At 42.5% G+C, this 27,910-nt stretch overlaps 1 protein-coding gene across 1 annotated transcript; it reads left to right on the forward strand.

The window, feature by feature from the left end:
- Positions 1-10,952: 10,952 nt before the first annotated feature.
- TIC110 (translocon at the inner envelope membrane of chloroplasts 110) lies at positions 10,953-27,557 on the forward strand. Its single transcript, XM_087374481.1, has 15 exons — positions 10,953-11,606; positions 11,696-11,755; positions 14,749-14,872; positions 15,052-15,120; positions 15,270-15,368; positions 15,460-15,526; positions 15,649-15,713; positions 24,319-24,413; positions 24,653-24,777; positions 24,975-25,075; positions 25,178-25,397; positions 25,599-25,753; positions 25,866-25,991; positions 26,081-27,070; positions 27,189-27,557. The coding sequence occupies exons 1-15, from the start codon at positions 11,089-11,091 to the stop codon at positions 27,432-27,434; spliced, it is 3,060 nt and encodes a 1,019-aa protein (XP_087230607.1). The 5' UTR covers positions 10,953-11,088; the 3' UTR covers positions 27,435-27,557.
- The last annotated feature ends 353 nt before the right edge of the window (positions 27,558-27,910 follow it).

Here is a 27,910-nt window from a genome sequence, read left to right on the forward strand (position 1 = left end):
CTTTAGTACTTAGTGACTTTGTTGCCTTGTTTGGCTTTTCATGTCTCCTTTGTGCCCTTGTTTAGGCCCGTGTGTCTTCCACCAAGCCTTAGGAATATTTTAGAAGTAGGCCAGTTGTTCCTTAGTTGCAAACTCTAAAATTTCCTTTCATAGGTTACCAATGCCTTGCTTGTCCTTTCATAGGTTACCAATGCCTTGCTTGAGCTTCTTTTCATTGGCAAGTTTTCCTTTTTATAGCCTTTGGAGCCTTGTTTAGCATAGGCTACATTGCCTTGTATTTCCTCAAGACAATCCTTTTTGAGATGTGAATTCAATAGGTTCCTTAGAGCTCCAGCAACATACATAGTTGCCTCCTTACATTCTAGTTGCACTAGCTTTAGAGGGATCATGCCATCCATTTTTTAAGCTTATAGCTAAGGGCCTCCATGCCTTAATGTTGTTCAGCATCTTCTCGATGAATCAATCACTTTCCAATGGCTTGATGGTGTTCAACAACTTGTCCATGAAGCAGTCCCTTTCCAATGGCTTGTCTTCACATTGAAGCAGCTCCACATCCATAGATGGAGATCAAGCAAGCCTCACCAATGGTCCTCATATGATGACATATACCATGCCTCAGGGAAGAGGTGTTGGTCAGCTGTATGACACCCACAAAGTCATTCCAATGCCATCCTTTATTGTTGCAACAACTATATCAACTCAAGCTAATTATAGCAATGATATTCAACCATCTCTTGCATTCGTGGGTCTCACTTTATTGCCTACCATTGTAGATGTTTAGTAGGATTCTAGCATGGATCATGCCGATTTGCAAGTAAGTCCTCACCATGTAGCTCTTGCCATAGCATGTAAAGATACATGCCTCATGGCATCTAGCTCCTCCTTAGAGTCCTTGGATTCCATGTCCACTGACACATTAGATCGACATATCATTCCTCAACAGAGGTAGTCGATAGAGCAAGCGGGAAAAAGCGAGGAAGCCCAATAAAGTGAGCAACAATTTGTTGAAGCAGTAGGAAAATGAAGCAAGCAAAGAAAGAATCTAAGTATCCCATAAAATAATTTATTGAAGTAGAAAGTATATAAAAAGGGGTTATGTGTCACATTTCTTGAAATTGAGTAGTCCAAAGTTAAGGACTATTTTTACGTGACCCATTTGGGTTCGACAATTACCTCGGTGGTTTATTCATAAACATATAACATAGCACATTAGTGCATTGAGGGGTACTTTTTTAATGGTGGGACCTGCATGTCATTTATCTACATGAGAGGATTATAAAATAGCAACTTAATGTAATTTGTGTATTTGAATTCATGAAGAATTATCACAGTTTTAAGTTTGAAAATGTAAACACGTACAGGGGTTTATCAAATTACATGAGAAAATATAAAAATGCAAGAATAGGGGTAATTTTCAACCCATGCTTGTGCACACATGCTTTATGGGTTGTGAAGAGTGACCCCCCGAGTGCAATTTAAAAGTAGAGGATGTTAAAGTTTGACTTTTTTTTTTTGCCAAAATAGACAGTTTCTTCTAATCCCTATTATGGCAAACCTTGCTTTAAAATTAGTGCAATAAATTGGCAAAAAAATCACAAATTTCATATCTTGATGCACACAAATTTTTTAAATGGTGCAAAAAGGCATGATATTCATTTAAATCATGCCTTGTCATTTGATTTGATATGTAACATTATGCCTTCTTTTTTTGACAATCAAAATATGCAGGGATGTTAAAAACTCGTGTCTTTTAGGCCAAAAAGTCCAAACTTTGACAATTTGCAAGGATATAAGGATGTGAAAAAGGCATCTTTTGGGCCAAAACAGGAAGCGTTGTCAAAACGCTTCCTGTTTTGGTCCAAAAGATGTCTTTTTCACATCCCTATATCTTTTGATTTACAAGTCCAAAGGGGGGCATGTTACATATCAAATTAAATGGCAAGGCGTAAATTTTCATGCACCAAATAATGAATTTGTAGTCAATTTGTTGCATTGGTTGGATTAGTGGGATATAAGACTGAAAGAATTGTTAAGAGTGAATAGAGTTAAAAAGATAATCATTTACATATGCATGGAATGTAGACTAATCCATTCAAGGGGTCATTTGGAACACCCAGCTTTTGTGGAAGGTTGCATTGATTATCTCAATTACTATGGTAAAAGAGAACTTGATTGCAGTAGGGTTTATCTTTGATACTAACGATGACTTAGTAATAAAACATACTAACTCTCTTATAAGTGATGTGGAATTTGTGTTAGTGGCTTTAAAGTTATTTGCATATTTAACCTTCTAGCATTGAGGAAACATACGGATTTTTGAATAAATTATATTCTTTTGATACTCAAATAGGGGATTTATAAATTTGTATCGCTCATTTTTTTTACTTGCTCGCTTTTTGTCACTTGCTTTTTGGTAATCCTCGATCCAAGACTAGAGTTCTACCGTGCTAGTAGCATTTGTTGGTAAACTTAGATTCAATTTGCATGCAAGATGTTTCACGTGAGTAGAACTGAGAAAGTCAACCAGAGAATTCGTATAGAAGATGGCAACTTTATTGAAAGCACACAAACTGAAATACTGCACCTACCAAGCACGCATCCCTACGGGGCTTGTTGTGTCTGTATATAAGAAAATTTTCCTATCACTTAGCCACTAGGGCTAGGACCACAAAGCACTACATGCAATGAAGGAGATGACCACACAAGTCAACTTCAGCTTGAAGGCACACAAGCTCACTACAAAACTATCTTTCCAAAGATGAGAGGCCCTCCACACAGAGAACATAACACAAGCAGCTCCATCTTATAGTGTCCATGAACCACTTGCAGGATCCACCACTATCACGTACTATTTGCCTATCAAACTGTTTTGCCAACACTTCCACAATCATCACCAGCCAACCAAGAAGCCAAAGGGCACCTTTGGCTGTAGCTAGCCCCGACTCTCATGGAAAGGTGCCTTGAGAGTAGGAGAGAATGAAAAGTGCCACTCCAGACAACCGTCTTGAAGATAACCAACTGATTGCATGTGATTTAAATGAGTCGCTAGACTATCTCCTTCACCCATCTGAAGAGCAAAAAGCTCTTGTTTGAGCATTACTTTTGATTTCTTAACTCTAAAACCAAAGAGAGTCTCCAGCATACTTCATTTCTATGCAGCTATCTTTGAGATATCGATGTGATGGAAAAAACCCACTCCAAGTTCTTGACCTAAGAGTCCCAGAGCTTTCTCATTCTTCAGATCCCATGCTTGCATCTTCTCTAGCCCTTGATTATTTGCAAGCTTTTTCTCTTATCTAGATACTACACCCCAAAGACCCTTTTCCATAAGGAGTCGTCGAATAAACAACTACTAGGAAGGAAAATTCCTTCCATCAAACTTTACGACCGAGACCTCATCTAAATCTGACTTCGTGCTTTCAAAAAAAGAATCCATGACTTGGAACTACTCAACAAGCTAGCTACATAGAGTTGCTAAGACATCAAGAGGTAAATTTTTCTTCCTAAGACTGCCAGGTATTTTGAATTTCTTAGGAACTCTAACAAGCTCAAACCTAGAAGACCTTCTACGTACTTTTTCATGAATTCGGTTCCTCAAGAGCATCAACCATAAGCTCTATGGACCTCTGCTCTGATACCACTTGTTGGTAAACTTAGATTCAATTTGCATGCAAGATGTTTCATGTGAGCAGAATTGAGAAAGACAACCAGAGAATTCGTATAGAAGATGGCAACTTTATTGAAAGCACACAGACTGAAATACCACATCTAACAGACACGCACCCCTATGGGCCTTGTTGTGTCTGTGTACAAGAAAAGCTTCCTATCACTTAGCCACTAGGGCCAGCACCACAAAGCACTACATGCAATGAAGGAGACAATGACACAAGTTGACCTCAACTTGAAGGCACACAAGCTCACTATAAGACTATCTTTCCAAAGATGAGAGGCCCTCCACACAGAGAACGTAACACGAGCAGCTCCATATTATAGTGTCCATGAATCGCCTGTAGGATCCACCACTGTCACGTACTATCCGCCTATCAAACTGTGTCGCCAACACTTCCATGATCATCATCAGCCAACCAAGAAGTCAAAGGGCACCTTTTGGTTGCAGCTAGCCCCAACTCTCATGGAAAGGTACTTTGAGAGTAGGAGAGAAAGAAAAGCGCCGCTCTAGACAACTGACATGAAGATAACCATGTTGAGATTGCCATGCATAGAAGCCACATGTATCCAAGGACCTAGGACTTCCATGAGGTTTACCATTTAATAATTTCTAGTAGCATTGGCACCTCTATTAGCACATTGAAGTTGCTATGGGGGCTAAAAGCCAAACATGGCCCTAAAGAGAAGATGCACAATAGACATGAAAGCCCTGAGCAATTTATTAATGAAGGAGATGGCCTTTAAGTAGGTCCCTTGATACAAAAAGATGTCATCACTAATGACCTCATATGAGAGAATCTCTAGATCTTCTAATCTCTCCATCAATCTCCTTAATTTTCTTAGTCACAGACCAAACACAAATATGCCTTACACACCATGCATTACACCAATACACGTAAGCTATTTGGGAACACACATGTGACTCCAAATCCCAAAGCCATGTACCCATTACTTGAAGGTTTCCCCTTTGAACACACCCTTCGAACCAAATATAGGGGTTTACATAAAACAACAAGCTATCAAAATGGCAAATTCTTGATAAACAATGAATACTCTAAACAAGGGCGCATGTATGCACAAAAGCACTTGGTTCCAACTTGTTGGTTTTATGGGGGTCTTTAGACACAGTCGATTGTTTAGTAAAAAATAATAATAAAGAAACGCTTTGAGGACTCGTAAGATCCATTAGTCTTTGCCAAGGTTCTATAGTTATTTGCATGCTCTCACATTGACTGCAAAGCCACTGCCTTTTCAAAAAAAAAAACTATAATTTAAAACTGAAAGGTAAATCGGCGTTATTTTTCCTTGAAGGTTTTACGAATGATAAAGTTTTGATCTCAACTTTTTGGGATTTTTTTTTGGCTTTATTTTTATTAACAGATCTAGTAGATGACAATCTCTTCACCGGCAGGCATAAAGCCCAATAGGTAGGCATAAAGCTCATTTGGCTGGCATAAAGCCCTTTCAATAGGAAAACAGATTTTGTTTTATAGGCAGACCTGCTTTTTTGGCAAACGGCTTTCTAGACAACAAAATTTTTTTCCAGGCAATGGCTTAAGCAGTTAACATGCGAATCGACTTTAGCACCTTGCTCACAAACGAACACGCGAGACCTGGATGAGCTTGAATTGACTTGAAGACTTGTAGTTGGAGGAAGCCAATCTAGGGAGAGCTCAAGCATGGAGGGAGAGTGGAGCCCCTGCATTGACTTATAGCCATGTTGGAGGGGGGTAAAAAGCACACAAGCTAAAAACTGAAAAGCCAACAGCCACACACAAGCTAAAAGTTGAAAAGCCAACCACCATCTAAAAGTATAGGTTAAGAATTTTAGAAATTCCTTAAAAACTAAGAATAATCACAAAACTCCCACTCAACTCAATCCTAAAGCACTATCTCTAGGAGAGCCAGTGCTAACAAAGAGTTTCATTGCTCAACATCGAAACCAAAAGCCCAAAGAGTATATAAGTCTCAAATGAAATCGCCCTTGCAAAAAAAAGAGAGGGAATTTCATATAAAGAGACTTTAACTCAAACACGACAATCTGTCTTAACAAAAGACAAACCCAAAAAACAAAGGTGGACTGACCTAAAATGACTTTCAAAATCCATGGGAATTCGGGCTCATAAATGCACAATAATGCTCCAATTAAGACATGTTCCCTAGAACAAACTTAAAGGCTAGTAAGTGTGGCCGCGAGGCCATGAGCTTGGCTCAAAGAAGGCTCATAAGCTTAACAAGAATGGCTCAAAGGCTTAGCAAGCATGGATGCACAAAAACTCAAAGAAGGGTCATAGGCTTACCAAGCATGGACGTAGCACAAAAACTCTGAGATCTAGGGAACAAGTGCCAAAGAGCTTGACCACAAATGACTATGCCTACATCATTCTATCCAAAAATCCACCCACCCTTGCTCTAAGCAGAGCACATGATAGGACACAAGGCTTTACAAAATAGAGAAAGCATGATGGTAACATTTGGGGGACCTAGGCATTAAACCCAAATCAAACACGTAAAGATAACTGTGGGAGATCAAATCCCCCTCTCTTGAAAGAATGTTATATGAGATGCATTTTATAGTGATGCTTCCAAGCTATTGCATCTTAAGGCTCTTGTCGATGAAGATCATTTGCGTTCAACAACACTGAGGATGCTTACACAAAAATGCATGGGAACTTTGTACCTGCAAAAGGACTATTTTTGAGCTTTATAATAAGCATTACCCATGGCAACATTATTAATAATGATAGAGTATGATTCAAGCATGGAGACATTTATGTCCCACAAAATGCAAAATTGATTTGAATTTCCATGTTATCTGGGAGGGCATACCACTTTACCCAAAGATGCTGTTATTTTAGGCAGTAAGTCCCCCCATACATTGAAAAATGGGAAAATCCCCCCATTATTTAGTCTCCTGCCGGTGCTCTTAAGAATTAAAGTAAGAGATATACATAGGGTTTAGGGTGAAATTAGTGTGAAATTATTAATTTAAGCTCTAGGGACGTTGGATCCAACGGAATTGTCCACGCAAACTTTAAAAGAAGTTAGTGGAGACAACGGAAATGAGGTTACTGGTCTCGTTGTCTCAGGATATTTCTAGAGGAAGGTGTAGGAAAGAGAGCCATCAGCAGTAAGTTATTAAAATTGTCCAGGCAAACTTTAAAAGAAGTTAGTGGAGACAACGGAAATGAGGTTACTGGTCTCGTTGTCTCAGGATATTTCTAGAGGAAGGTGTAGGAAAGAGAGCCATCAGCAGTAAGTTATTAAAATTGGCGTAGGAAAGAGAGCCAGTAGCAGTAAGTTAGGAAAGAGAGCTAGCAATAGTAAGTCCTCCCAGGCTCCCACATTCTAGAGGTGGAGCAACAATAGAAGCTTAGAGGGCCTCCCCACATCTCAGGTAAAGCTAGGGAGGCCATTGATTCAGCAGCAAGCAAAGCTGAACTCCTATCTCCATCCCCCCGTGTCGATTGTTGGATATTAATGGACAAAACCTCTGGGCTAGACTGGGTGGAACCTACTTTGTAGGTCTCCACCACATTGGGGATGCCTTGCTTCCCAGCCAAAATGTAGACTTGTAGCAATAAATGCCTAGTTTTGTAGGTTGAACTAGACCAGCAGCAAAATGCTGGCCAGAAATTCAAGAAATCCATGCCTTCAGTTGAGCAATCCATTGCCACAAAAAGTCCATCGTTCAGTATTATGCAGCCATGTGAAATGGGTGTCAAGTAGGAGCGTGCTTGTCGCAAGCTTTGCCTTTGTTGAATCTCAAGAGGAAGAGTTGTCGAATCCTATTGAGGTTGAGGCAGATGTAGAGCCGTGTCAGTGTGAAGAGCTAGCGGCGACTTAGATGGAAATGACAAATGGAGACGGATTCATTTACTGACGCAACTAACAAGGATGTACTTGGAGGTGAAAGGCTCCTAGAAATGCAAGAAGACCAGTGTGGCGTGAATGGCATCAAAACACCTGAAGAAGTGAATGTTGTCTCACCTGAACGCAGAGAATACTGGCGAAAGACCAAATCAATAGAGTTTCAAACTTTTGTTAGTTTCGTGTATTTCTGGAGTCTCAAGCTATTAGGGAAGGGCCATGCTCGAGTCATGGTCGTGTCATGGAGGTGAGTAGGGGCCATGCTCGAGTCATGGTCGTGTCATGGAGGTGAGTAGGGCCATGCTCGAGTCATGGTCGTGTCACGGAGATGAGTAGAGTTTTGTGTCAGGGAGGGGTCATGGTCATAGCAAATCCGAGGGGCGGGTTGTCGACACTGTGGGGGACCCGGAGCCTCAAGCTACACAGTCCTTTGGGTCTCGTTATGAACTTGGGGGACTTGGACCCTCGAGCTACATGGTCATTTGGGTGAGGATCGAACACTATGGGGGAGCACGGCTGAGGGAAGATGCTCTGGGGGCGTATGTGTCGAAGTAGTGGGGGAGCATGTTGGTGATCCCAGGCAGTGGATGCATGGGGGTAGACGAGAGAAGCTGCAGTGTTGAGATGGAGCAGTTGGTGTGGTCGACCTGGTTGCAAGAACCAAGCAAGAGTGGGCACAACGGGGAGCAAGAGGGCAAAGACTCGGTAGGGAAGCGAGTGGCGGAATCTGAGAAAGTGAGTGGCGAAGACTCGGTCAGGAAGCGGGTGTCGGCATTGGAGAGTCGGGGAGGATGGAGGGTGGAGATGATTGTGAGGACGGAGCTAAAGCTAAGGGGAGGATGGAGGGCGGTGAGGACATAGCTGACGGCAAAGCTAATGGGGTGTACCAAGCAGAGGAGGGGCGGAGTTTGCAGGATGGTTGACACAACAGGACGGAGGGAGGAGAGTGCATAACTAACTAGAGGGCGAGGTTTAGGAGTAGGTGTAGGTGTAGGAAGGGTAACGCGTGAGTTTGGGGATTAAATAAAATTTGAGTTTTAGATCGTTTGAATTTCACGTTTTAAATCAATTGGGTTATAAAATTTTGGGGGTTAAATAAATCTTGGGTTTTAAATCATTTGAAAATTTTGAGGGTTAAACAAATTTTGGGAGTAGACTTTTAGGCAATAAACTAAATTAGAAATTTCCAATATATAGAATCTAAAATTAATGGGGGATAGAATCTGTTTTTTTTTGGGGTCTTTTGTTTGTATTTTCACTTGTGATGCAGCGTCACCAAAAGACCTAGGGGAAGGCCTCGTAAAACAGCAACGAAAAACACCGAAACACTCAAAGTCTTTGAGCTTAGTGTGACCATAGGTGTAGGCGGGGAGGATATAGACCTGGGTGTCCTTCTTGGGATTGATCGGTTCTTGTCAGAGTCTTGCCTGTCTGGTTTATGCACAGTTGAGAGAGGGGGCACTTTGCATCATCTCCATCTACAGATGGTTTGTCGTGTTGCTGCTAAGAGCATCCAAGCAGTAAACAAGTTAAGAGCATCCAAGCAGTAAACAAGCTAAGAACATCCAAGCAGTAAACAAGCTAATCCAGATCTACATAGGGTGGCATAGGAGATGCCCCATAGGAGGAGGTACTATTATGTGTAGGAGTTTAAAACAAAAGAACCTCCATACCTTCAACAGCATGTTAGGGTATTGCATGAAGGACCTTGGTCAACCGCACTTCCAGTCATTGTCCAAGAACATCAGTGTAGATGTGGGCTTGGACCTATATGTGCGATATGGCACCAATGATGTGAATAGCCATGTATGTCTGACTAGCTCGAACATCTTTGAGAGGGCTTTCATGTACTGGAAATACAAATTGGGGTGTAGGTTGGGCATATCTTTAGAAAAGTTTTTACTTAGCATGCTTCAGGTGGGAAAGTAATCTCCTGCATCATGGGTCACACTTTACTAGGGGAGAGGTATGGACCATGCACGTTCATGCTCCTTGTGGCAAGCCATGGTCTCACCTTCTTCAGTCACACCAACAGATGTTAGCTCCATTTTTTTCTCTTTTGATTCTATTCCATCTCGAGTCCGCATAGACCAACACATCAGGGGACCCTTGTGCAGTGCACCTCGGTATTTTGATGTTTGCCCCAAGAGATGCCCAATGGAGATTCGCACAAAAGGTCCTATTTGTGTACCTGCTACTACAAACGACGGTATCTAGGATATATGTGACAATTCAGGTACCCCAGGTTCTGACTAGGAGCCAACCCCGATTCACGAGGCAGATCTTGGGCATCGTCTTGGGAAAGAGCCACTGATTGAGACGACATCGGCAGAGAGTGATAGCGATGCTTTTCGAGTTTTGCCCGATTTCATCCCTCTGATCTCTCGAGGGAACAAAGGAATACACATAGGGTAGCTTGTCATATTGGGTTCTCATCGTGTGTTTTTTGTATGTTGTAGACATTGTTGACTACGCATGTCGTGCATTTTTTTGTACTTGCTGGTGCTTTCGCTAATGGACATACTAGTTATGCATGATTTTCAAAAGGCCATTACTCATCTTTCAGTTCTTAGATGATTTTATGGTTTCTTTTAAAATAAAATGTCTTGCATGAGAAGAAAATAATATTGAATTTTATTGTATGTGCGAAATGATTTAATAATTTGTTTGTAACTTTAGGTTTGACAATTAATAATTACATTCCTGAGCTCCAATACGCAAATTCATGTGATGCCACAAGAATTTTATACACGAAATATAAAAAATATTGCAATTGCATTTTTGCATCCAAAGCTACAAAATTTTGAATCCTCAATAGCCATTATGTAGTCCACAACTTCTACCCAAATGGGTTAGTAATGCCTAATGAGTGACAGATAGTCTTGTTAAGGGGACCATGGCAATACACGCATCATCTACTGCCCATAATATAAGAGAGCATGCTCCAAAAGCATTTGTTTATGATGGTCATCTATCATGATCACTTCAAAGAAAGCCTTGGCAACAAAATGCAACTATTGAACAAAGCATCCTCCTAAAGTCCTAGTCAACCAATTTCCCACACTACAGCCATAGGAATTTGACCTGGAAAAAGGTAATGATTGCATTTCTAGCATATCCCAAACAATCTCATCCAATTCAACGGCGATGCCCAGTTGAGGGTAGGCTCTTTCCAATATTCATGGATGTCCTCAAACCCGTCATGCATAACTACATAGACTAGTGGTGCCTCTTACAAGACATGAAGCGGGTCATGCATGCTTTGATTTTTCTTTTGAATGTGTCTTCATTTGTATCAAATTGAGGATCCACCATTTGAGCACAATTAAACCCCCCACAAACTTAGTGAAAATTGAGAAAAGGGAAATAGGAAGAGAGAGAGAGAGAAATTAAAAAGTGCATCTTCATCTTCATCTTGGTCTTCACGGTCATCTCTTCATCTTCATCTTCATCTTCATCTTCTCCGTCGTGTTGCTTTGCAAAAGCTGCTTCTCCACCACCATAGCCAAAATCCCTGAAGCCGCAGAAACCCTAATCCCACTCATCGCCATGCTCCCCACCCCTTCCCTACCATCCTCCTCCTCCTCCTCCTCCTCCTCGCTCCTCCCCCCTTCCCCTTCCCTACCCCCCCTCTCCCTCTCCCCCTTCCCCACTTTCTTTCCCCTCAAGCGCCATTCTGCTTCCCTCACCTTTCGTGCTTCTGCAGCCGACCGTGAAACCGTCTCATCCGTTGATTCCACTAAAGACAACATCTTTGGTGGCGAGAAGCAGCTCTCTGGACTCCACAAGGTCTTGCAAAGTGTACCTGCCCCTGCCCGCTATGTCACCTGTGTTGCCATCGTTGCAGGCGCACTCGCAGCAGGATACGCTCTCGGAGCCGGCACGAAAGGTACCCGGACGGCTGCTGTTGGAGGCGCCCTGGCTCTCGGAGCTGCCGGTGGCGCTACTGCTTATGTATTGAATTCTGCTGCCCCGACCATCGCAGCCGTGCAATTACATAATGCTCTAGTTAATCTCGATGACCCAATGTCACTGAAGCGCGAGGAGGTCGATGCCATTGTCAAAAAGTATGCTTAATAAAGGTTATCGTGCATTAATATAGCAATGGGCGGCAAGCTTGTGTACTGCCGTGATATTCGTTTCCTTGCTACTGTAGGTTTGGCGTGAGCAAACAGGACGAGCCCGTCAACGCAGAGCTCCGAGATTTGTACGACAGGTTAGAAAAACTGGCCTTCCCGTTTACAGCCTTGAAAGAGGACTCTTTGGCCTTAAATTTGAACTTGAAGGAATAAAGATAGAGAGATTGAACTGGCATGTCTGCGAGGGTTTATGAAAATAAAAGGGCCATCAAGAGGCGAAAATTTACTAAAGATTTTGGCCATTAACAGATAGAAGAAATTTGAGGGGCTTTGGCCTTAAATTTGAACTTGAAGCAGTAAAGATAGAGAGATTGAACTGGCATGTCTGGAAGGGTTTATAGAAATAAAAGGGCCATTAAGAGGCGAAAATTTACTGGAGATTTTGGCCATCAACAGATAGAAGCAATTTGAGGGTCGTCTAATTCCTGAGTTCCAACAGTATACAATAATGGTAAGCCAGGAACTGACAGGAATGCGTAACGGGGTTCTATGAAGAAGAGAGTTGATGATCTAATGGGAGTATCACGAATTCGGGACAAAGCATTGTTAACATTGTTGAATTTGCCGGGTCTGTATGGTATTATAAAATCATAGGATATCCCATCGTCCAAGAGGTTGCATGATCAGTTTTGATGTTTAAGTGAGCATCACCGATATAAGCCCAAGTTATAAACTGCTCTTCAAGGCATTCCAACACTGCTTCTTATCTATTTGATTGTGGCTTCGAGGACTTGCTAATGTTGGAAGTGGTTTCTGCAATCTGTATGTGTCTTGTTGAAGGTGTTTTCTGCAAGCTGTATGTGTCTTGTTGAAGAATAGCTTTGAGCACTAGCGCCAAATTTTGGGAGAAGACTAATTGGGGGTTATTTAGCCTACCTAATGCGGACAGTTGCATTGGATTTTAGATATGCTACAGATTGATACCAAGGAGGGATGACCCTTTTTATTGGTCACTCTTGTTTTTCTTGTCAAAAATTTCTTTTGGCAGATGATTTCGTAGGCTCAAAAGTTAGATTTTCCTTCGTGTTACTTGTGATCCCTAAGGATCAGGTGGAATATTGTTCAGCTTTATAATCTAACTATACAAAAAGAAATTAAAAAAAAAAACTTTTCTCAAGCTTCAGCATCGGTAGGCTCACTATATGTCTCTGTTGCAACAATGTTATTTAGCACTTCTTTCAGAGAAAATAGTATCTATTTTATACATAATACACATTCCATTTCCTTGGCCATGTTCATAGTTATAGCAGGGTCTAATGTGCCATACTATAAATTCTTGGTGCACCTGGGTACGATGTAATTTGGCTAGTAACCATTGAGCAGCCGAAGGATGTCTGTATGTTGATAATAGCATGCTCCTGAATGGAATATTTGGTCTCAGAACCTTGAGGTAGAGTGAAGCAGATGGAAAGGGTTGAAAGAGAGGACATGGTTTGTGAAATGTGCGATGCTAAAGAGTTAGAAAATGAGGACCATGTTCTTTTGCCTTGTGAAAATGATGATTAGCTGAGAAAGATACACAGTCAAAAACCGTCTTCACCCTCTCTCAAGCAGCCAACCAAATTGCTTTGGGATTAACGTCAAGGAATTGCTTTGGGATTAACGTCAAGGAATTGCTTTGGGATTTACATCACGGGGCTCCTAATTATTGAAAAAGGATATTGGAAATGGAGCATAATGTATCATTCATGGTTTTTGAGAAATCTACAATCTTCTTGGTCTCTAGTCAAAGCCAATGGAGAGTTCTCCTTCTTCGACTACACACTCAGGAATGCCAGACCCTTCAAGGGACTTCTCTGCTGAGATGCACAGGAGGCTTTGGAGGCTCTTCAGAGACGCTCCGATTGACGAGTCAAAAGAGAGAGATGATGCCCATTCTCAGTTCTCCCTTGATTCATCTGCTTTGGGGGAGCTTTGATTGACAAGTCAAAAGAGTGGAGATGATGTAAACAATGGACTCCCATACCATCTCTATTTCTCAGTTCTCCCTCGATTCATCTGCTTCGGGGCGAAGCTCGCAGGATGACACAAATCTTGGGATCTGACCATGCTATGGCTACGCCATGCAAGCATTGTTGCAATTGCAGTTGAAATTGATGCAAAGAAATGGGGCCTAAAGAAGGCCCATGTTGAAGGAAGAAGATCCGTTATGCTTGGATAGTGGTGTAGCAGTTCCCAGTGTGTGTGCATCGGTTTTAGGATAGGGATCCTCCAAAAGCTGCAAACATTGTACAATGAAATAGAGGTGTTGGTTTGAGAAGATGTGGACCAGGAAAACGCCATGGATACGGGGAGGTTTCTGCTGCATCAAGCAGGAATTGTGACCCCCGGCATCACGAATCAATGTTGGCAAAATGATAAAAGCAAGACAGACTAAGCCGCAAAGCAATCAGGGCGATGTCATCAATCAGGTTTCCAGTGCTCTATGGTGAAGCGGCAACACTACTCTTGATGCTGAGACAGTAGAGATGTGGTCTTATTGACTTTTTCTTTACTATTTAGACTTCTCTAATCTTACAGAGTTGCATCTTTACTATAAAGACTTGGCTTGAGGCTTGAGTTAAACTTGAAACTAGATGTATTCACCTGTTTCCATGGGTTTATTTCCACTTGATGGTTTGATAACTAGGTACTTCAGTCTTATAAGCTGACTTTACAGGCTCTAATTATATTGTAAGTGCCATTTTTGTGTTTGTGATATGGATACGTGAATGAGCATTGGGAATTTTGTATTGTAATTTTTTAAAACCGAGGTCATGTAATGCTGTAACCTGTAGTTGTTCCGATCTGTTGTAGTTTTGCAATGCATGCTGTGAAAGAGTCCATAAAGTTGTGATACTTTCAATTTTAAGATCAAAGACCTTCTCTGTGGTGCTTATGTTTAAAATGTCTGGGGCTTTTTTGGACTTGTTTGAAATACAGGAAGATTGATTTTTTTTATCAATTTAACGGCTACTATATTATAACATGCCATTTAATTTACAACATCTAGCACGTAGCCCAATTTGGTGCCATTGCAAATTCTGGTTAAAGGTAAACGTTCTGATCCTCAATGTTTTGAAGCACACAGGTTTGTGACTGGCGTGATACCTCCGGGCAATGATGATCTAAAGGGAGATGAAGCGGATGTAATCATCATGTTCAAGAATGCTTTGGGACTCGAAGATCCTGATGCTGCAGCTGTACACATTGAAGTATGGGGTTTTTGCAGTCTGTCTCTAAATGTCAAGATGCCTGTACTGCAGTTGTACACATTGAAGTACGGGATTTCTGGAGTGTGTCTAGAGAAGTGTCAAGATGCCTGTGTTTTACATCGTATCATTGGTTAGGCAGGTAACTGTTAGTTATTTATTTTCGTATGTAATGAATACAGATTGGAAGGCGGATTTTTAGGCAACGGCTGGAGACGGGGGACAAGGAAATGGCTGTCCAGGAGCGCCGGGTATGGAGTTGTCGTTTACTGTAGTAGTTACAATGTAATGTTGAAGGAGGAGAAACTGAGTTGGATTATCCGTAAGGCTGCTTAGTCTTTACATCTGTTTACCCTGTGCATAATTGATGTCAACTGAATCTAGCAGGTTTTGAGTGCAGGCATTTCAGAAACTGGTGTATGTCTCAAATCTGGTCTTTGGCAATGCCTCAAAGTTTCTGCTACCATGGAAACGTGTCTTTCAATTGACTGATGCTCAGGTAAGCCGAAGGGCTGTATGATGGAGATGATCCATGTAACTGCAGTAAGGATGGTCTGGCTGATGATTTTGGCACTATAATTTGTTTCAAGGTGGACATAGCTATGCGTGACAATGCTCAAAGGCTCTTTCAAGCTAAAATAAAGACTTTTGATGGTCGTGAGTGCCTAAACTTGATGTTTAAAATGAAAGTCACAAACAGCATTCAAACACATGATTTGTTGAACAGAAGTCTCATTTGGGCTAACGGTTCATCTTATGACTGGTTTGCATGGATGCAGAAGTTGATTTGGCAAAGCTCCAAGAGTTGAGGGCAGCACAGCTGAAGTTGAAGCTCTCTGATGAGGTAACTTTGTCACGATCTGTGATGTATCCCTTTCTCTATTTCTAGACTTATGGATGGTTTGATGAATGGACACTTGTGGAAGGGTATGCCCTTTCGACGGGACACTTCCTATGAGGCACAACCCTTGCCCTTTCGACGGGACACTTCCTATGAGGCACAACCCTTCACAAGAGACATCCTATTGAAGAGACATTCCTATTGTAATGTACCCTCTCATCAAGGGTCACACCCTTCACAAGGGGTACACACCTCTTCATGCACATACCCTTTGGAGTACACACCTTTTCATGTGTGACTCTTCACTCTCTATATAAGAGAGGCCCAATTGTATGGATGACACAACGGATACCCTACAGACATTCAAGCAATACAATTATTCCTTGTTCTCTGCTATTTCAGTCTTCTTTCTGTTCCTTAGCACATTTCTAAATATAGTAAATCTAGGATTTCTTACAGTGGTATCAGAGCAAATTTCGCTCCTGCCTGTAGGAAATGCCCCCCACCTTCTAGCGCCGATCTGATACATCTTTTCCGCTAGAAGGATATTCCGTGCACATTGTGCATGGAAGAGATGGAGAGGATGAGCGTAAAAATTTTTAGCGCCAACCTTGCCTAAAGTCATCTATGGTCTTTCCATCTCCCACACATCTCAAGTTGATGTGAATGGACACGACAAAAATCGTGTCTTTTCAGGTGCTTGGACTGTCCCAAAACCACGGGACGCACCTTTTCCACCATGGGACACACCTTTTGATGAAGAGGTCGACTCCTCACTCAAGGGACACACCCCATCGTGGACAAAAGGACATACCTATTCATGTAGGGACACCCCTTTTAAAAACAGGGACACACCCCTTCATGAACAGGTGCACCTATTCCAAGGGTCACACCCCTTCGAATAGGCACACCTTTTAGGCACCAAGCACCTATAAAAGGGTACCTAGAGGGGTAAAAAGGAAAAAAAAAAACCCATCCCCTACCCTTAGGTTTACCCTAGCTACCTAGGGTTAACTAAACCCCCAAATTAATTTTTGGGCCAACTAACCACCTTAGGCAGCCCCAACGAAAAGTCGCAGCCCCTCCTTTGCTATTCCGTACGGCCTGCACCGTACGGAACTACTTACAGCCCTGCGCAGCCCTAGCCCTAGCCGAACTGCACGCCAGCCCTGCGCAGCCCTGCGCCGATCTGCACGCCAGCCCTGCGCAGCCCTGCGCAGATCTGCACACCAGCCCCTTGGGCAGCCCTCGCCTCGCCAGCACGCCAGCCGCCCCTTGCGCATTCATTGGCCTCGCCAGCACGCAGCCCCCCCCCTTGCGCAGCCAAGCCAGCCTAACTGCGCAGCCCAGCCCTGCCTTCCTGCGCAGTCCAGCCCTGGGAACTGCCACGTGCTTCGCCATTGACAGCCTGCAGCCCCCCCCTCGTTTCGCCATCTTTGTCCTGCCAAATCAGCACCAGTTGCAGCCTCCTCGCGCGATGAAGACATCTTGTTAATAGCCCGGACTAGACAAGCCTCGATTCGCTCCTCGCAAACCACTGCAACATGGATCTCCGGACAGCGATTTGTAGCCTTCTTCTACGCAACAATTTGGCAGATTAAATTATTGCCAAGTGGAGTCTTTCCAATCTGCTTTTAAGGATTCTCTTGCCATTAACAACTTACAGCAAATGAAAGAATCTCCCTTAAAGCATGGAAACCCCTGGTAATTCTCCCGGCATTTTAAGGACACCTCAGGCATCAGCTACCACACAATATCGTGTTCAAATTGCACAGCCAGCCCATTTCGGAGCTTTTGCATCTTGGGTCTTTTGTGTCACATGCCCTCCTAGTGATTTGGACCACATCCTCTAGCTTCTGCGTGAGGCACCTCAGTTACATTACTTCCTCAGCACAGTACAGGTTGTGTTCCACGAGACACGAAGATACCGAGAACCTGATATTCCTCAAGAGTTTGCTGTCCATTTTTGGAGAGAATTTTACCCCTCACCTTCGGTATCTCCAAGGTACTCTCCACCTGCTTCAGCTCCCAGATATCCTCCTCTACAGGTTGTACCTTCTCTAAGACAGTATTTACACTCCGAAGGCACTCCTTCTCCTGGATATCCTCTACTTCCGACGGCAGCTCCTTATCCCTTCTCAGATCCGTGGACTCTGCTACCTACTCCTGTTCTCTCACGAGCAGTAACACCACTTTCGGCATCACCAGTGTTACCTCAGACAGGACCTCCTTTACCAGACTTCCACGGGTAGTTCCATCCTGCCTCGCCTGCCTCCTCCAACATGAGCAACCTCAAGGAGCAGCCCGAATCTTCTTCCAGGAATGGTACAAACTAGAGCGCAAGTTCGCGCTTTTCTCACAAGGATCTCCGATATGTCGCAACGCTCGCGTGCAGCCTCTCCAGAGATCAAAAGAATCAAGTCCAAAAAAGACCCATGAAGTCAACGTACAAGACGAATCACTATTGCAACTTCAAATTTCCCAGCTTCAGGACAGCATTTCCGACTTGGTCCAGAAAGTTCAACAACTTCAAGATTCTCGTAGTACTACACATACAGAGGATGACGTGACGCAACCAGACGACTATGCGGATTCATTCCCACCAGAGATAGAAAACACTGAACTACGTGCCCTCTACCGTTTACTTCAAGCTTCCAAAACTAAAAGACTTGACATCAAACTTCTGGAAGCCTATATTGGTCAACGTAATCGCCGAACAGTTGACTAATGGCTCGTAAAAATGCGCATGTATTTTGATACTGTTGACCTCACTGAAGGCAAAAAGATCGCCTTGGCAGCCTTCCTCCTCAAGGATACAGCTTTTCTATGGTGGCAAAGACGCTTAAAGGACGGCATAAGTGTGTTAACATGGGAATGTTTTGAACACGTGCTCCGTAAGCAGTTTATACCTATCAATGCGGACTTTCAAGCACGTTCAAAACTCCGACAGTTGGAGCAAACGGGTTCCCTGTCTTCCTACATCTCTCAGTTCATCACATTGGTGCTGGAGATTGATGGTTTAACTGAGGATGATCGCCTTCATGCTTTCATCTCAGGCCTAAATCCCTCGTTACGCATTGATGTCCTTAAAGCAAACATCACCACCACAAATGGCGCTATTGCTTACGCAGAGCGCATTACAGATTTCCAAAACACAGGGAAGCAGAGTGCTAATCGCACACAGAACTCTACTATGGCCACATGTGCTCGTCCTCAAGATAACACCAGGTTTCGAAAAAACTCCGGTAATCAAGGTCAACGACAGTCTCAAGATCCAGAAGACTCAGAAATCATATGTTGGATTCCAACAGAAGCACTTCTCCAAGGATTGCGCCTCTTCTTCTTCACAAAGTCATTACCGACATCCTGCACATAAAGGTGCAGCCACTGACAAGAAGAACAGCTCTAGCACAAAAGAACTTTGTACCATTTGTACAGGCGACCATAGATGGTTCGATTGTCCCAAGCGACCAAAGCAAAATTCCAATATGGAACCTAGCACTTCCCAAAGAGAAGATGCTACCCCAGCACAAGACAAGAAAGGCAAAGCTGTTCGAATGGCAAATACCATCCACCTGAGCCTTGCCAGCAACCCCGAACCTTCCCTGGCCACTCAAGTACTTTGTGTTCAAGGATCGATTCGTGGAACAACAGTCACTATCCTCATCGACAGTGGCTGTTCTCATAACTTCCTAGCTAGTTCTATGGTCGACAAACTTCGGTTGACTACCAGTCCTAGTCTCATTGACTATCAGATTGAACTCGCAAATGGAACTACTTTCTTGTGCAACACCAGGATCAAAAACTTGTCTTTTCGCATCCAACATTATACGGACAAGTTGAACTTCAACATCATGCCTCTTTCTCAGTACGATGTCATACTTGGACAACAGTGGCTCTACGACTATGATCCATCAATCAGTTTTCGCAGCCATACTATCCAGTTTGTCCACCAGGGAAAACTTATTGAGCTAACTGGTTCTAGGGACTCTCCTTCAACCCCAGTTGCCTCTTCCCTACAAGTAAAGAAGTGGGTTCGTAAATGCCAAGTAAAGACTTCACTTCTGTTTGTTACGGCAGTAGAGGAGACACCAACTAAGGATCCTCCTGAATACCTCAACCAACCTTTTTTTCAGCCCTACTTGGATCTTTTTCCACAGGAATTGCCAAAGCAGTCACCACCTCGACGACCAGTGGATCACCCAATCGAACTTATTCTCGGCAATAATCCACCGTCGAAACCTGCTTATCGGGTTTCTTACACTCAAAATGAAGAAATCCAAAGACAGGTCACCGAACTACTCGACAAAGGTCACATTCGGCCCAGTCGCAGCCCTTTCGGATCTCCTGTACTACTTGTGGAAAAAAAGAATAAGTCAATGCGCCTCTGCATCGACTATCGAGCCCTCAACAAGCTCACTATAAAAAACAAGTATCCATTGCCTCGCATCGATGACCTCTTTGATCAACTTCTACATGCAACACAATTCTCAAAGATTGATCTTCGTTCAGGTTATCATCAAATTCGCATACAAGAAGGCGATGAGTACAAGACGCTTTTCGAACAAAGTATGGACACTATGAATGTTTCGTCATGCCTTTTGGGTTAAACAATGCCCCGGCCACATTCATGACATTAATGAACGACATCTTCAGGCATTTCCTCGATAAGTTCGTCATCGTTTACCTTGATGACATCCTCGTTTTCAGCAGATCCCTACATGAGCACAGACAACATCTTCACCAAGTTTTTGAAGTTCTCCGCGCAAATTCTCTCTACATCAATATTGAGAAGAGTGAGTTCTTCAAAACCCAACTCGAATATTTGGGACATGTTATTTCAGCTCAAGGCATCTCTGTGGATCCCAAGAAGGTCGAGGTAATCAGAAACTGGCCTACTTCTAAGAATGTTCATGATGTCCGCTCTTTTCTCGGATTGGCAAACTTCTACCATACCAAGGTCTATCAGTTTTTCAAAATCGCAGCTCCTATGTCCAAAATTATTGAAAAGCACAGCAATTTTTCAGTGGCTTCCCGAAACAGAGTATAGTTTCCAACAACTCAAGCAAGCACTCACTACCACACTAGTTATGGCTATTGCTGACCCCAACCTTCCGTTTGAGGTCATGACCGACGCTTCCGACATCGCTACAGGAGCAGTCTTGATGCAAGAAGGCAGAGTTATTGCTTTTGACAGCCATAAACATTCTGATATCCAAACCCGATACCCGGTTTATGATAAGGAGTTTCTTGCCGTTGTACACATGGGAGCCGACTCCGTGGTCAAGACAGACCATCACTCTTTAAAGTATATCTTTACTCAGCCAGTCATGAACGCTCGACAAGCATGTTGGGTTGAGTTTCTGGCCAACTTTCACATGACCATTGAGTACATTCCAGGACTACGCAATGTAGTTGCAGATGCTCTCAGTAGGTTACCTCTAGCGTCAGCTATGGTAATCTCTACATTATTTGTGGATGTTCCGAATTCATTCAAAGGAAAGTATTTCAATGATAAAGACTTCGGCACCGTAGTACAGGTTCTTTCAACAGATCAACTTTCGACTTCCGAACAAAAGATTCCTATTCTTATATAGACGGCCTTCTGTAATATCAAGATCGCGTCTATGTACCACATGACAAGGATGTTCGACGTCTTTTGTTAAAAGAGCATCATGTAGTTTCTTATGCTGCCCATCCAGGCATCAACAAGACTTATCAGTTACTCAGTGCAACATACTACTGGCCTCAGATGAAAAGCGACGTCATCAAAATGGTTACATCTTGCTTATCTTGTCAATAAATGAAAGCAAGCCGACGACTTCCAACAGGACTTCTTCAACCTCTTCGAGTTCCAACTGAAAGGTGGGAAAGTATTTCCATGGATTTCATTACAACACTTCCACGATCCTCCAGAGGTAACACTCAGATTATGGTAATTGTTGATCGATTGTCCAAAATGGCACACTTTGTTGCTTGCAAAAGTAGTGCCCAGGCTCCGGACATAGCCAAACTCTTCATACAACACATCTTCCGATACCATGGATTGCCTAAGAATATCATATCCGATAGAGATCCTAAGTTTATCACTCACTTTTGGATTTCACTGTTCGAATCTTTGGGTACAACTCTACTGTTTAGTTCAGCTTACCATCCAGAATCAGATGGCCAGACTGAAAGAGTCAACCAAGTTCTGGAAGAAATGCTTCGACATAATATTCAGTCACGCCTAGCAGCTTGGGAAGAGTATCTACCACTCCTTGAGTTTGCTTATAATAACTCTTTTTATAGTGCCATTAGCATGACTCCATTCCAAGCAGCTTATGGACACACTCCGATTGTACCAACAAATTTTGTACTTCAACATCGAGTGGCCCTAGTTGATCAACTGGTTCAAGAAATGCAAGACATTCTACTGCAAGTCAGGGATCATATGCGAAAAGCGCAAGAGCGGTATCAACGGTCTGCCTACAAACATAGACGTCACCTAGAATTTGACACTGGTGACATGGTGCTATTATTTGTAGCCCCACATCGCTATAAGACGGTTAAGTTTGTGTTTCCTACTTGCGACCAAGATACTATGGACCTTTCTGGATCGTCAAGAAAAATTCACCTTTAAGTTACAAATTGGAATTACCACCATCATGGGGTAAAATCCATCCAACATTTCATATTTCTTGGCTAAAGATGTACATTCCAGGCGATGAAGCAGTTCCTCCTGCAGGTGATTATGTCCCAGAAATCGAAGACGATTATGTTCTTACTCCTGAGCGTATTCTGGACCATCGACAGCAAGAGACTTGACATCGACTTATCACGGAATTCCTTGTTCTTTGGCGAGATCTGGACGACTCCGACGCTACTTGGCAATCTGATGAAGACTTACAGCAGTACCCTGACATTTTACAGCAGTATTTTCAGAATTTACCGTGATATTTTCTACATCAGTTCATTATCTCCACCAGGGTCTTATTTTGAGTGGGAGGGGATGTCACGATTTGTGACTTATTCCTTTCTCTATTTCTAGACTTATGGATGGTTTGATGAATGGACACTTGTGGAAGGGTATGCCCTTTCGACGGGACACTTCCTATGAGGCACAACCCTTGCCCTTTCGACGGGACACTTCCCTATGAGGCACAACCCTTCACAAGAGACATCCTATTGAAGAGACATTCCTATTGTAATGTACCCTCTCATCAAGGGTCACACCCTTCACAAGGGGTACACACCTCTTCATGCACATACCCTTTGGAGTACACACCTTTTCATGTGTGACTCTTCACTCTCTATATAAGAGAGGCACAATTGTATGGATGACACAACGGATACCCTACAAACATTCAAGCAATACAACTATTCCTTGTTCTCTGCTATTTCAGTCTCCTTTCTGTTCCTTAGCACATTTCTAAATATAGTAAATCTAGGATTTCTTACAAACTTATCCTCTTTTGTGGTTTTCTTAACCTTGCTATTTTATTGTACTAGCTTTTCTTTCTTCTGAGGTTTTCAAGGATAATACAGTAGACCAAACATTAAAGCAGACCAGCTAAATAAATCAGTTTTCAACATTAAAATTCACTAAGTGATGTGGCTCGTGTACACAGCCTTGGTCCAATTGTGTTTTATTGCCAAATTGAGAGTGTTACCTTTGATAGCTTCCGCTTGCAACAAATCATTTTGTTAGAGTTCAATCCTAGTCATTCTTTCCTTTCAACAATACAAGCACATATTTAATCTGAATGTCCATGCCCACCAACGCATCACTCTCAATTAATGCTGACTATTTCACAAATATTGCTATGGCTTTCCACATAGATTTTTAGGTAGCTGGTAGCAAGGATGCATTTTAAAGAAATGGGATATTGTGGCAACTGAAAAGCAACACTACTCTGGAAATTTAGACACAGGGATTTTGCCTGAGTTGTTTTTCACGAGCGTTTGAATAAGCAACCATAAAAAGTGATAAAGGAGGGGTATGAGCTGGTGACAAGTGGTGGGATGATCCCATTCTCGGTTAGTCTACAGTGGTACAGCAGCAGATCAGGGACTGTCCTTCAGCAAACCTCACTTCCAGCTGTTCAGTGAGGGTATTCTCCCCCTGTACAGTACATGTTTCATTCCTCTTTTGTAGTGAGGGTTCATCCCATCCATACAGTACTTAGTTTCTACCGTTGTATGCAGCCCTCTAGGCCAGTCATTATTTCAGTTATTACTTCCCTCTTCAGAGGCCCATTGTATGTTACTCACACACACTCCACAGTTTTGCATCTTCTACAACGCATGAACATCCATCAACTTCTGTGCAGGTTTATGGGTACAAATTAATATGATCTTACTCCTACCTTAAGTCTGATTTTCTGCAATGTCCCCCTCCCCCCCCCCCCCCCCGGTCATGGGGGTATAACATGTGTATGTAGGCAGATATACTTGTATGCATGCTTTATTTATCAATGGTGGACCTGTCTTGTTGAAATAAGAGTACTCGCTAAAATAAATAATAAATAGTCACTGCATCAAAGACATCTAGATCTGTTTTTTATATAAGCTTACACTTTTCTAGGAACGGTAAATTTTAGCATGGAGTTTTTGTCATTGAGAGCAGATTGCAGCAGACATGCTGAGAGGTCATTTGCGGGAGCGGATAGAAAGCCATCTGTCATCTGCAGTGGAGATACTGAAGTCCCGTTCAAGGATGAGGCTAGTAGCTTATAACCTGCATCTCTTACTTTGTAAACAAACTGTCAATGTGCAGCTAGATAAGGGATCTTTGGAATCGTAAGTTCTCTTTTGATAGACAAGAGACTTGAAAGTATACTCATATTTAAGCTATTTGTATGCCGCATGTTTAAGCTTCAAGATCCTCTAGCTTCATGCTGTGAAAGCACCAGTGCTTGTTGACTTCTTCTGTTGTTTGCTGATTTATTTGGGAATAACAGAGATACTAGGAAAGTGGTGGATGAGCTAGAGAAGGTGATTGATTACAATGCATCCCTTGCTGCTGTTGCCACAAAGGCAGATATTTCAAGTCTTCCCCCAGGGATTGGACCTGTGTCTGTGCTAGGTGAGTTAAGATTTTGCAGGATCTTTCAAGAGCCATCAATAAGAGGAATCGTGTGCAAATGAAAGACATTCTGACCTTTACATATAAACTTATTTTGCTCCATCCAGATTCTGACTTAGTAGATGTGTTGGCTTGTTTCACATTGGTATGCCCTAGTTATCATGATACACATTATGTGTTAACTTTGCTCTCTCCAGGGGGCCAATATGATAATGAGAGGAAGATGGATGAATTGAAACAACTCTATCGTACATACTTGTCTGAAGCATTTGCTGGTGGTCAGTTGCAGGAAGACAAGGTGACTATTGTTTTATGCTGAAAAACTGCACGTTTTTAGTTTTTTGTTTTTTTTGTTGGTAAAGAGTTCATGAGCCTCAAATGGTCCTTGGTTGACAACCAGGTTGCTGCTCTGGGCAAGCTGAAAAATGTGTTTGCATTGGGCAACCGTGAGGCTGAAGAAATTATGCAAGAGATAACTATCAAAGTCTACCGGAAACAACTTGCTCAGGCTGCAGCTATTGGTGGAGAGCTTGATAAGGCAGCCAGCAAAGCCTCATTTCTTCAAAATCTTTGTGATAGCCTGTACTTTGATCCTGAGAAGGCTAAAGAAGTTCACGAAGGTAGATGGACTTATTCATGCTAGACAATACGGAGGAATATACAAAATTTCCCCCCCATTGTGTCTTTGTATGAATTCCTTGTCAAAAATAGCATGTAATTTAGTGTCAGAATCTAGATGGAATCCTTTTTTTTTAGTGCTGGGCCTCAACTATTTTAGAGTACATCGTGTCTTACACCTTAAATGGATTTTCGTCTGGCAGATATTTACAGACAAAAACTTCAGCAATGCCTTGCTGATGGAGAGCTGGATGATGAGGATATCAAGGCTCTTCGACGACTGCATGTTTTGTTGTGTCTTTCACAAGAGACTGTGGATGCTGCACATGCAACCATTTGTGGCAGAATTTTTGAAAAGGTGTGCATTTTCTTGCCTTGGACCTGCCTCAACATCCCCCTAGCCCCCTTCCTCTTTCCACTAACCTGGATCTTATCTAGCACTGATTGTACACCGCTCTTCTCAACTGCAGGTTGTTGATGATGCTATAGCAGCTGGTGTTGATGGTTATGATGCTGATATGAAAGCTGCTGTACAAAACAGTGTCAAAGGCTTGCGATTGAGCAAAGAAGCAGCCATGGCCATTGCTGGAAAAGCAGTATGGTTCTAGTCTCCAGTATGTACTTGATGTGCTTCTTGCCTTGGGTTTTTGTATCGTATGACATTTTGGATTTTTTTTTGACACAGGTACGTGCAGTATTTATGACGTACATTAAGAGGTCCAGGAGTGCTGGAAGTCGTGTGGAGTCCGCAAGAGAGTTGAAAAAAATGGTTATCTTTAATAATCTCGTGGTCACTGAGCTGCTTGCAGATATCAAAGGTGAATCCACGGTTGAGATTTCAGTTGACGGAGCAAAGGATGTGTCAAAGGTGGAAGAACCTGTGAAAGTGGAGGAAGAGGAAGACGATGAAGAGCAGGAACTACAGACACTCAGGAAAACGAGGCCTAAAAGTGATCTTGACATTACAGGAAGAAAGCCCCAATCTGAAATTACTGTAAAGGATGATTTTGAGCTTCGGGAAAGGACAGATTTATACCGCATTTACCTGCTCTATTGTATTTCTGGTGAGAGCACAGGAATGCCCATGGGAACTCAGATCATAGTGAAAAAGGACACCAATGAATTTTTGAGACTTGGTCAGCTTGGTAATCTCTTGGGTCTGACTGGCAAGGAGGTAGCAGAGGTTCATAGAGGCCTTGCAGAAGGTGCTTTTCGGCAACAGGCTCAGGTTGTTCTTGCAGATGGTCAACTTTCAAAAGCTCGGGTCGAGCAGTTGAATGAGTTGCAAAAGCAGCTTGGCTTACCATCTGACTCTGCACAAAAAGTAATTAGTAGCATTATCAACACCAAGATGCAGGGTGCCATTGAAACTGCAGTTAGTCAAGGAAAGCTAACTATTGAGGAGGTCAGGGAGCTAAGGGAAGCAGGAGTAGAAGTTGATAGTATGATATCTAAGAGTGTTCGTGAAAGATTGTTTAAAAAGATCTTGGATGGTGTCTTTTCTTCTGGGACTGGTCTTTTTAATGAAGGTGATATTTATGAAAAGTTTCCCTCAGATCTCAGCTTAGATCCAAAGATAGCCAAGACCTTGGTTCAGGAATTTGCAAAAGAGAGGCTGGGAAACTCATTGGTGCAGGCAGTATCATTATTGAGACAGAAAAACCACGCTGGAGTGGTAAGTTTTTCAGAATCTACAAAACATACGAATAACCACATGATTTTGAAAATAAATTCATGTAGATTGTTCACATTCATGTCAATGAATAGACTAACGCCTGTCATATTTTGTGTAGGTTTCCTCGTTGAATGATTTGCTGGCTTGTGACAAAGCTGCTCCATCAGAACGTCTGTCCTGGTCAGTAAAAGAAGAGCTCTTTGATCTCTTCAGTCTTTTCTACAGAAGCTCCCCACCTCCAGAGAATGTATCTCGATTGCAGTATCTTCTTGGAATTGATGAGAACACTGCCTCAACACTTCAGGAGTTGGTTGAATCAGGAAAGTTCTCTTTAGAAGAGGAAAATGATGATTTTGAGTTTTAGGGCTCAATTCTGATTTCTTATTCATTGCGTATTTCATGAAGTAAAGACCTTCCATCTTCCTATCCTCTCTAAGGAAGATGCGTGGGAAGATAGAGCTGGCTTGTCACTGTTGAATTTAATGAGTGGGCAGAAAAAAGGCTAGGAGGGAAGAAATCCCTGTCTGCTGATTATTCGCCCAGTCGTGTAAGTGTATTCAAAAGGAGTCTTGGCTGTACAATGAGAACCATTTTTGATAGATTTCAAGTTGGCTCTTTAGGAGGAATCATCAAATTTTTAGAATTTCTGCAACTAGTTCTAATAAGTCTTTAGAGCTCCTTATGGGCATCTCTTTTAAGGTGGGGTGGTATCAAGACTTATTAGAGCTCCTTATGGGCATCTCTTTTAAGGTGGGGTGGTATCAAAGCTCTTTATTCTTCAAAGTCCATTGTATTTTAGCTCGAGGTTACCTTAGGGCCAGCAACTCAGGCCAAGTGTCT

Source organism: Dipteris shenzhenensis, chromosome 5, assembly GCF_047967505.1.
Source record: "Dipteris shenzhenensis isolate YYH24624 ecotype China chromosome 5, Dip_SZ_1.0, whole genome shotgun sequence".
In the NCBI taxonomy this organism is placed as follows: domain Eukaryota; kingdom Viridiplantae; phylum Streptophyta; class Polypodiopsida; order Gleicheniales; family Dipteridaceae; genus Dipteris; species Dipteris shenzhenensis.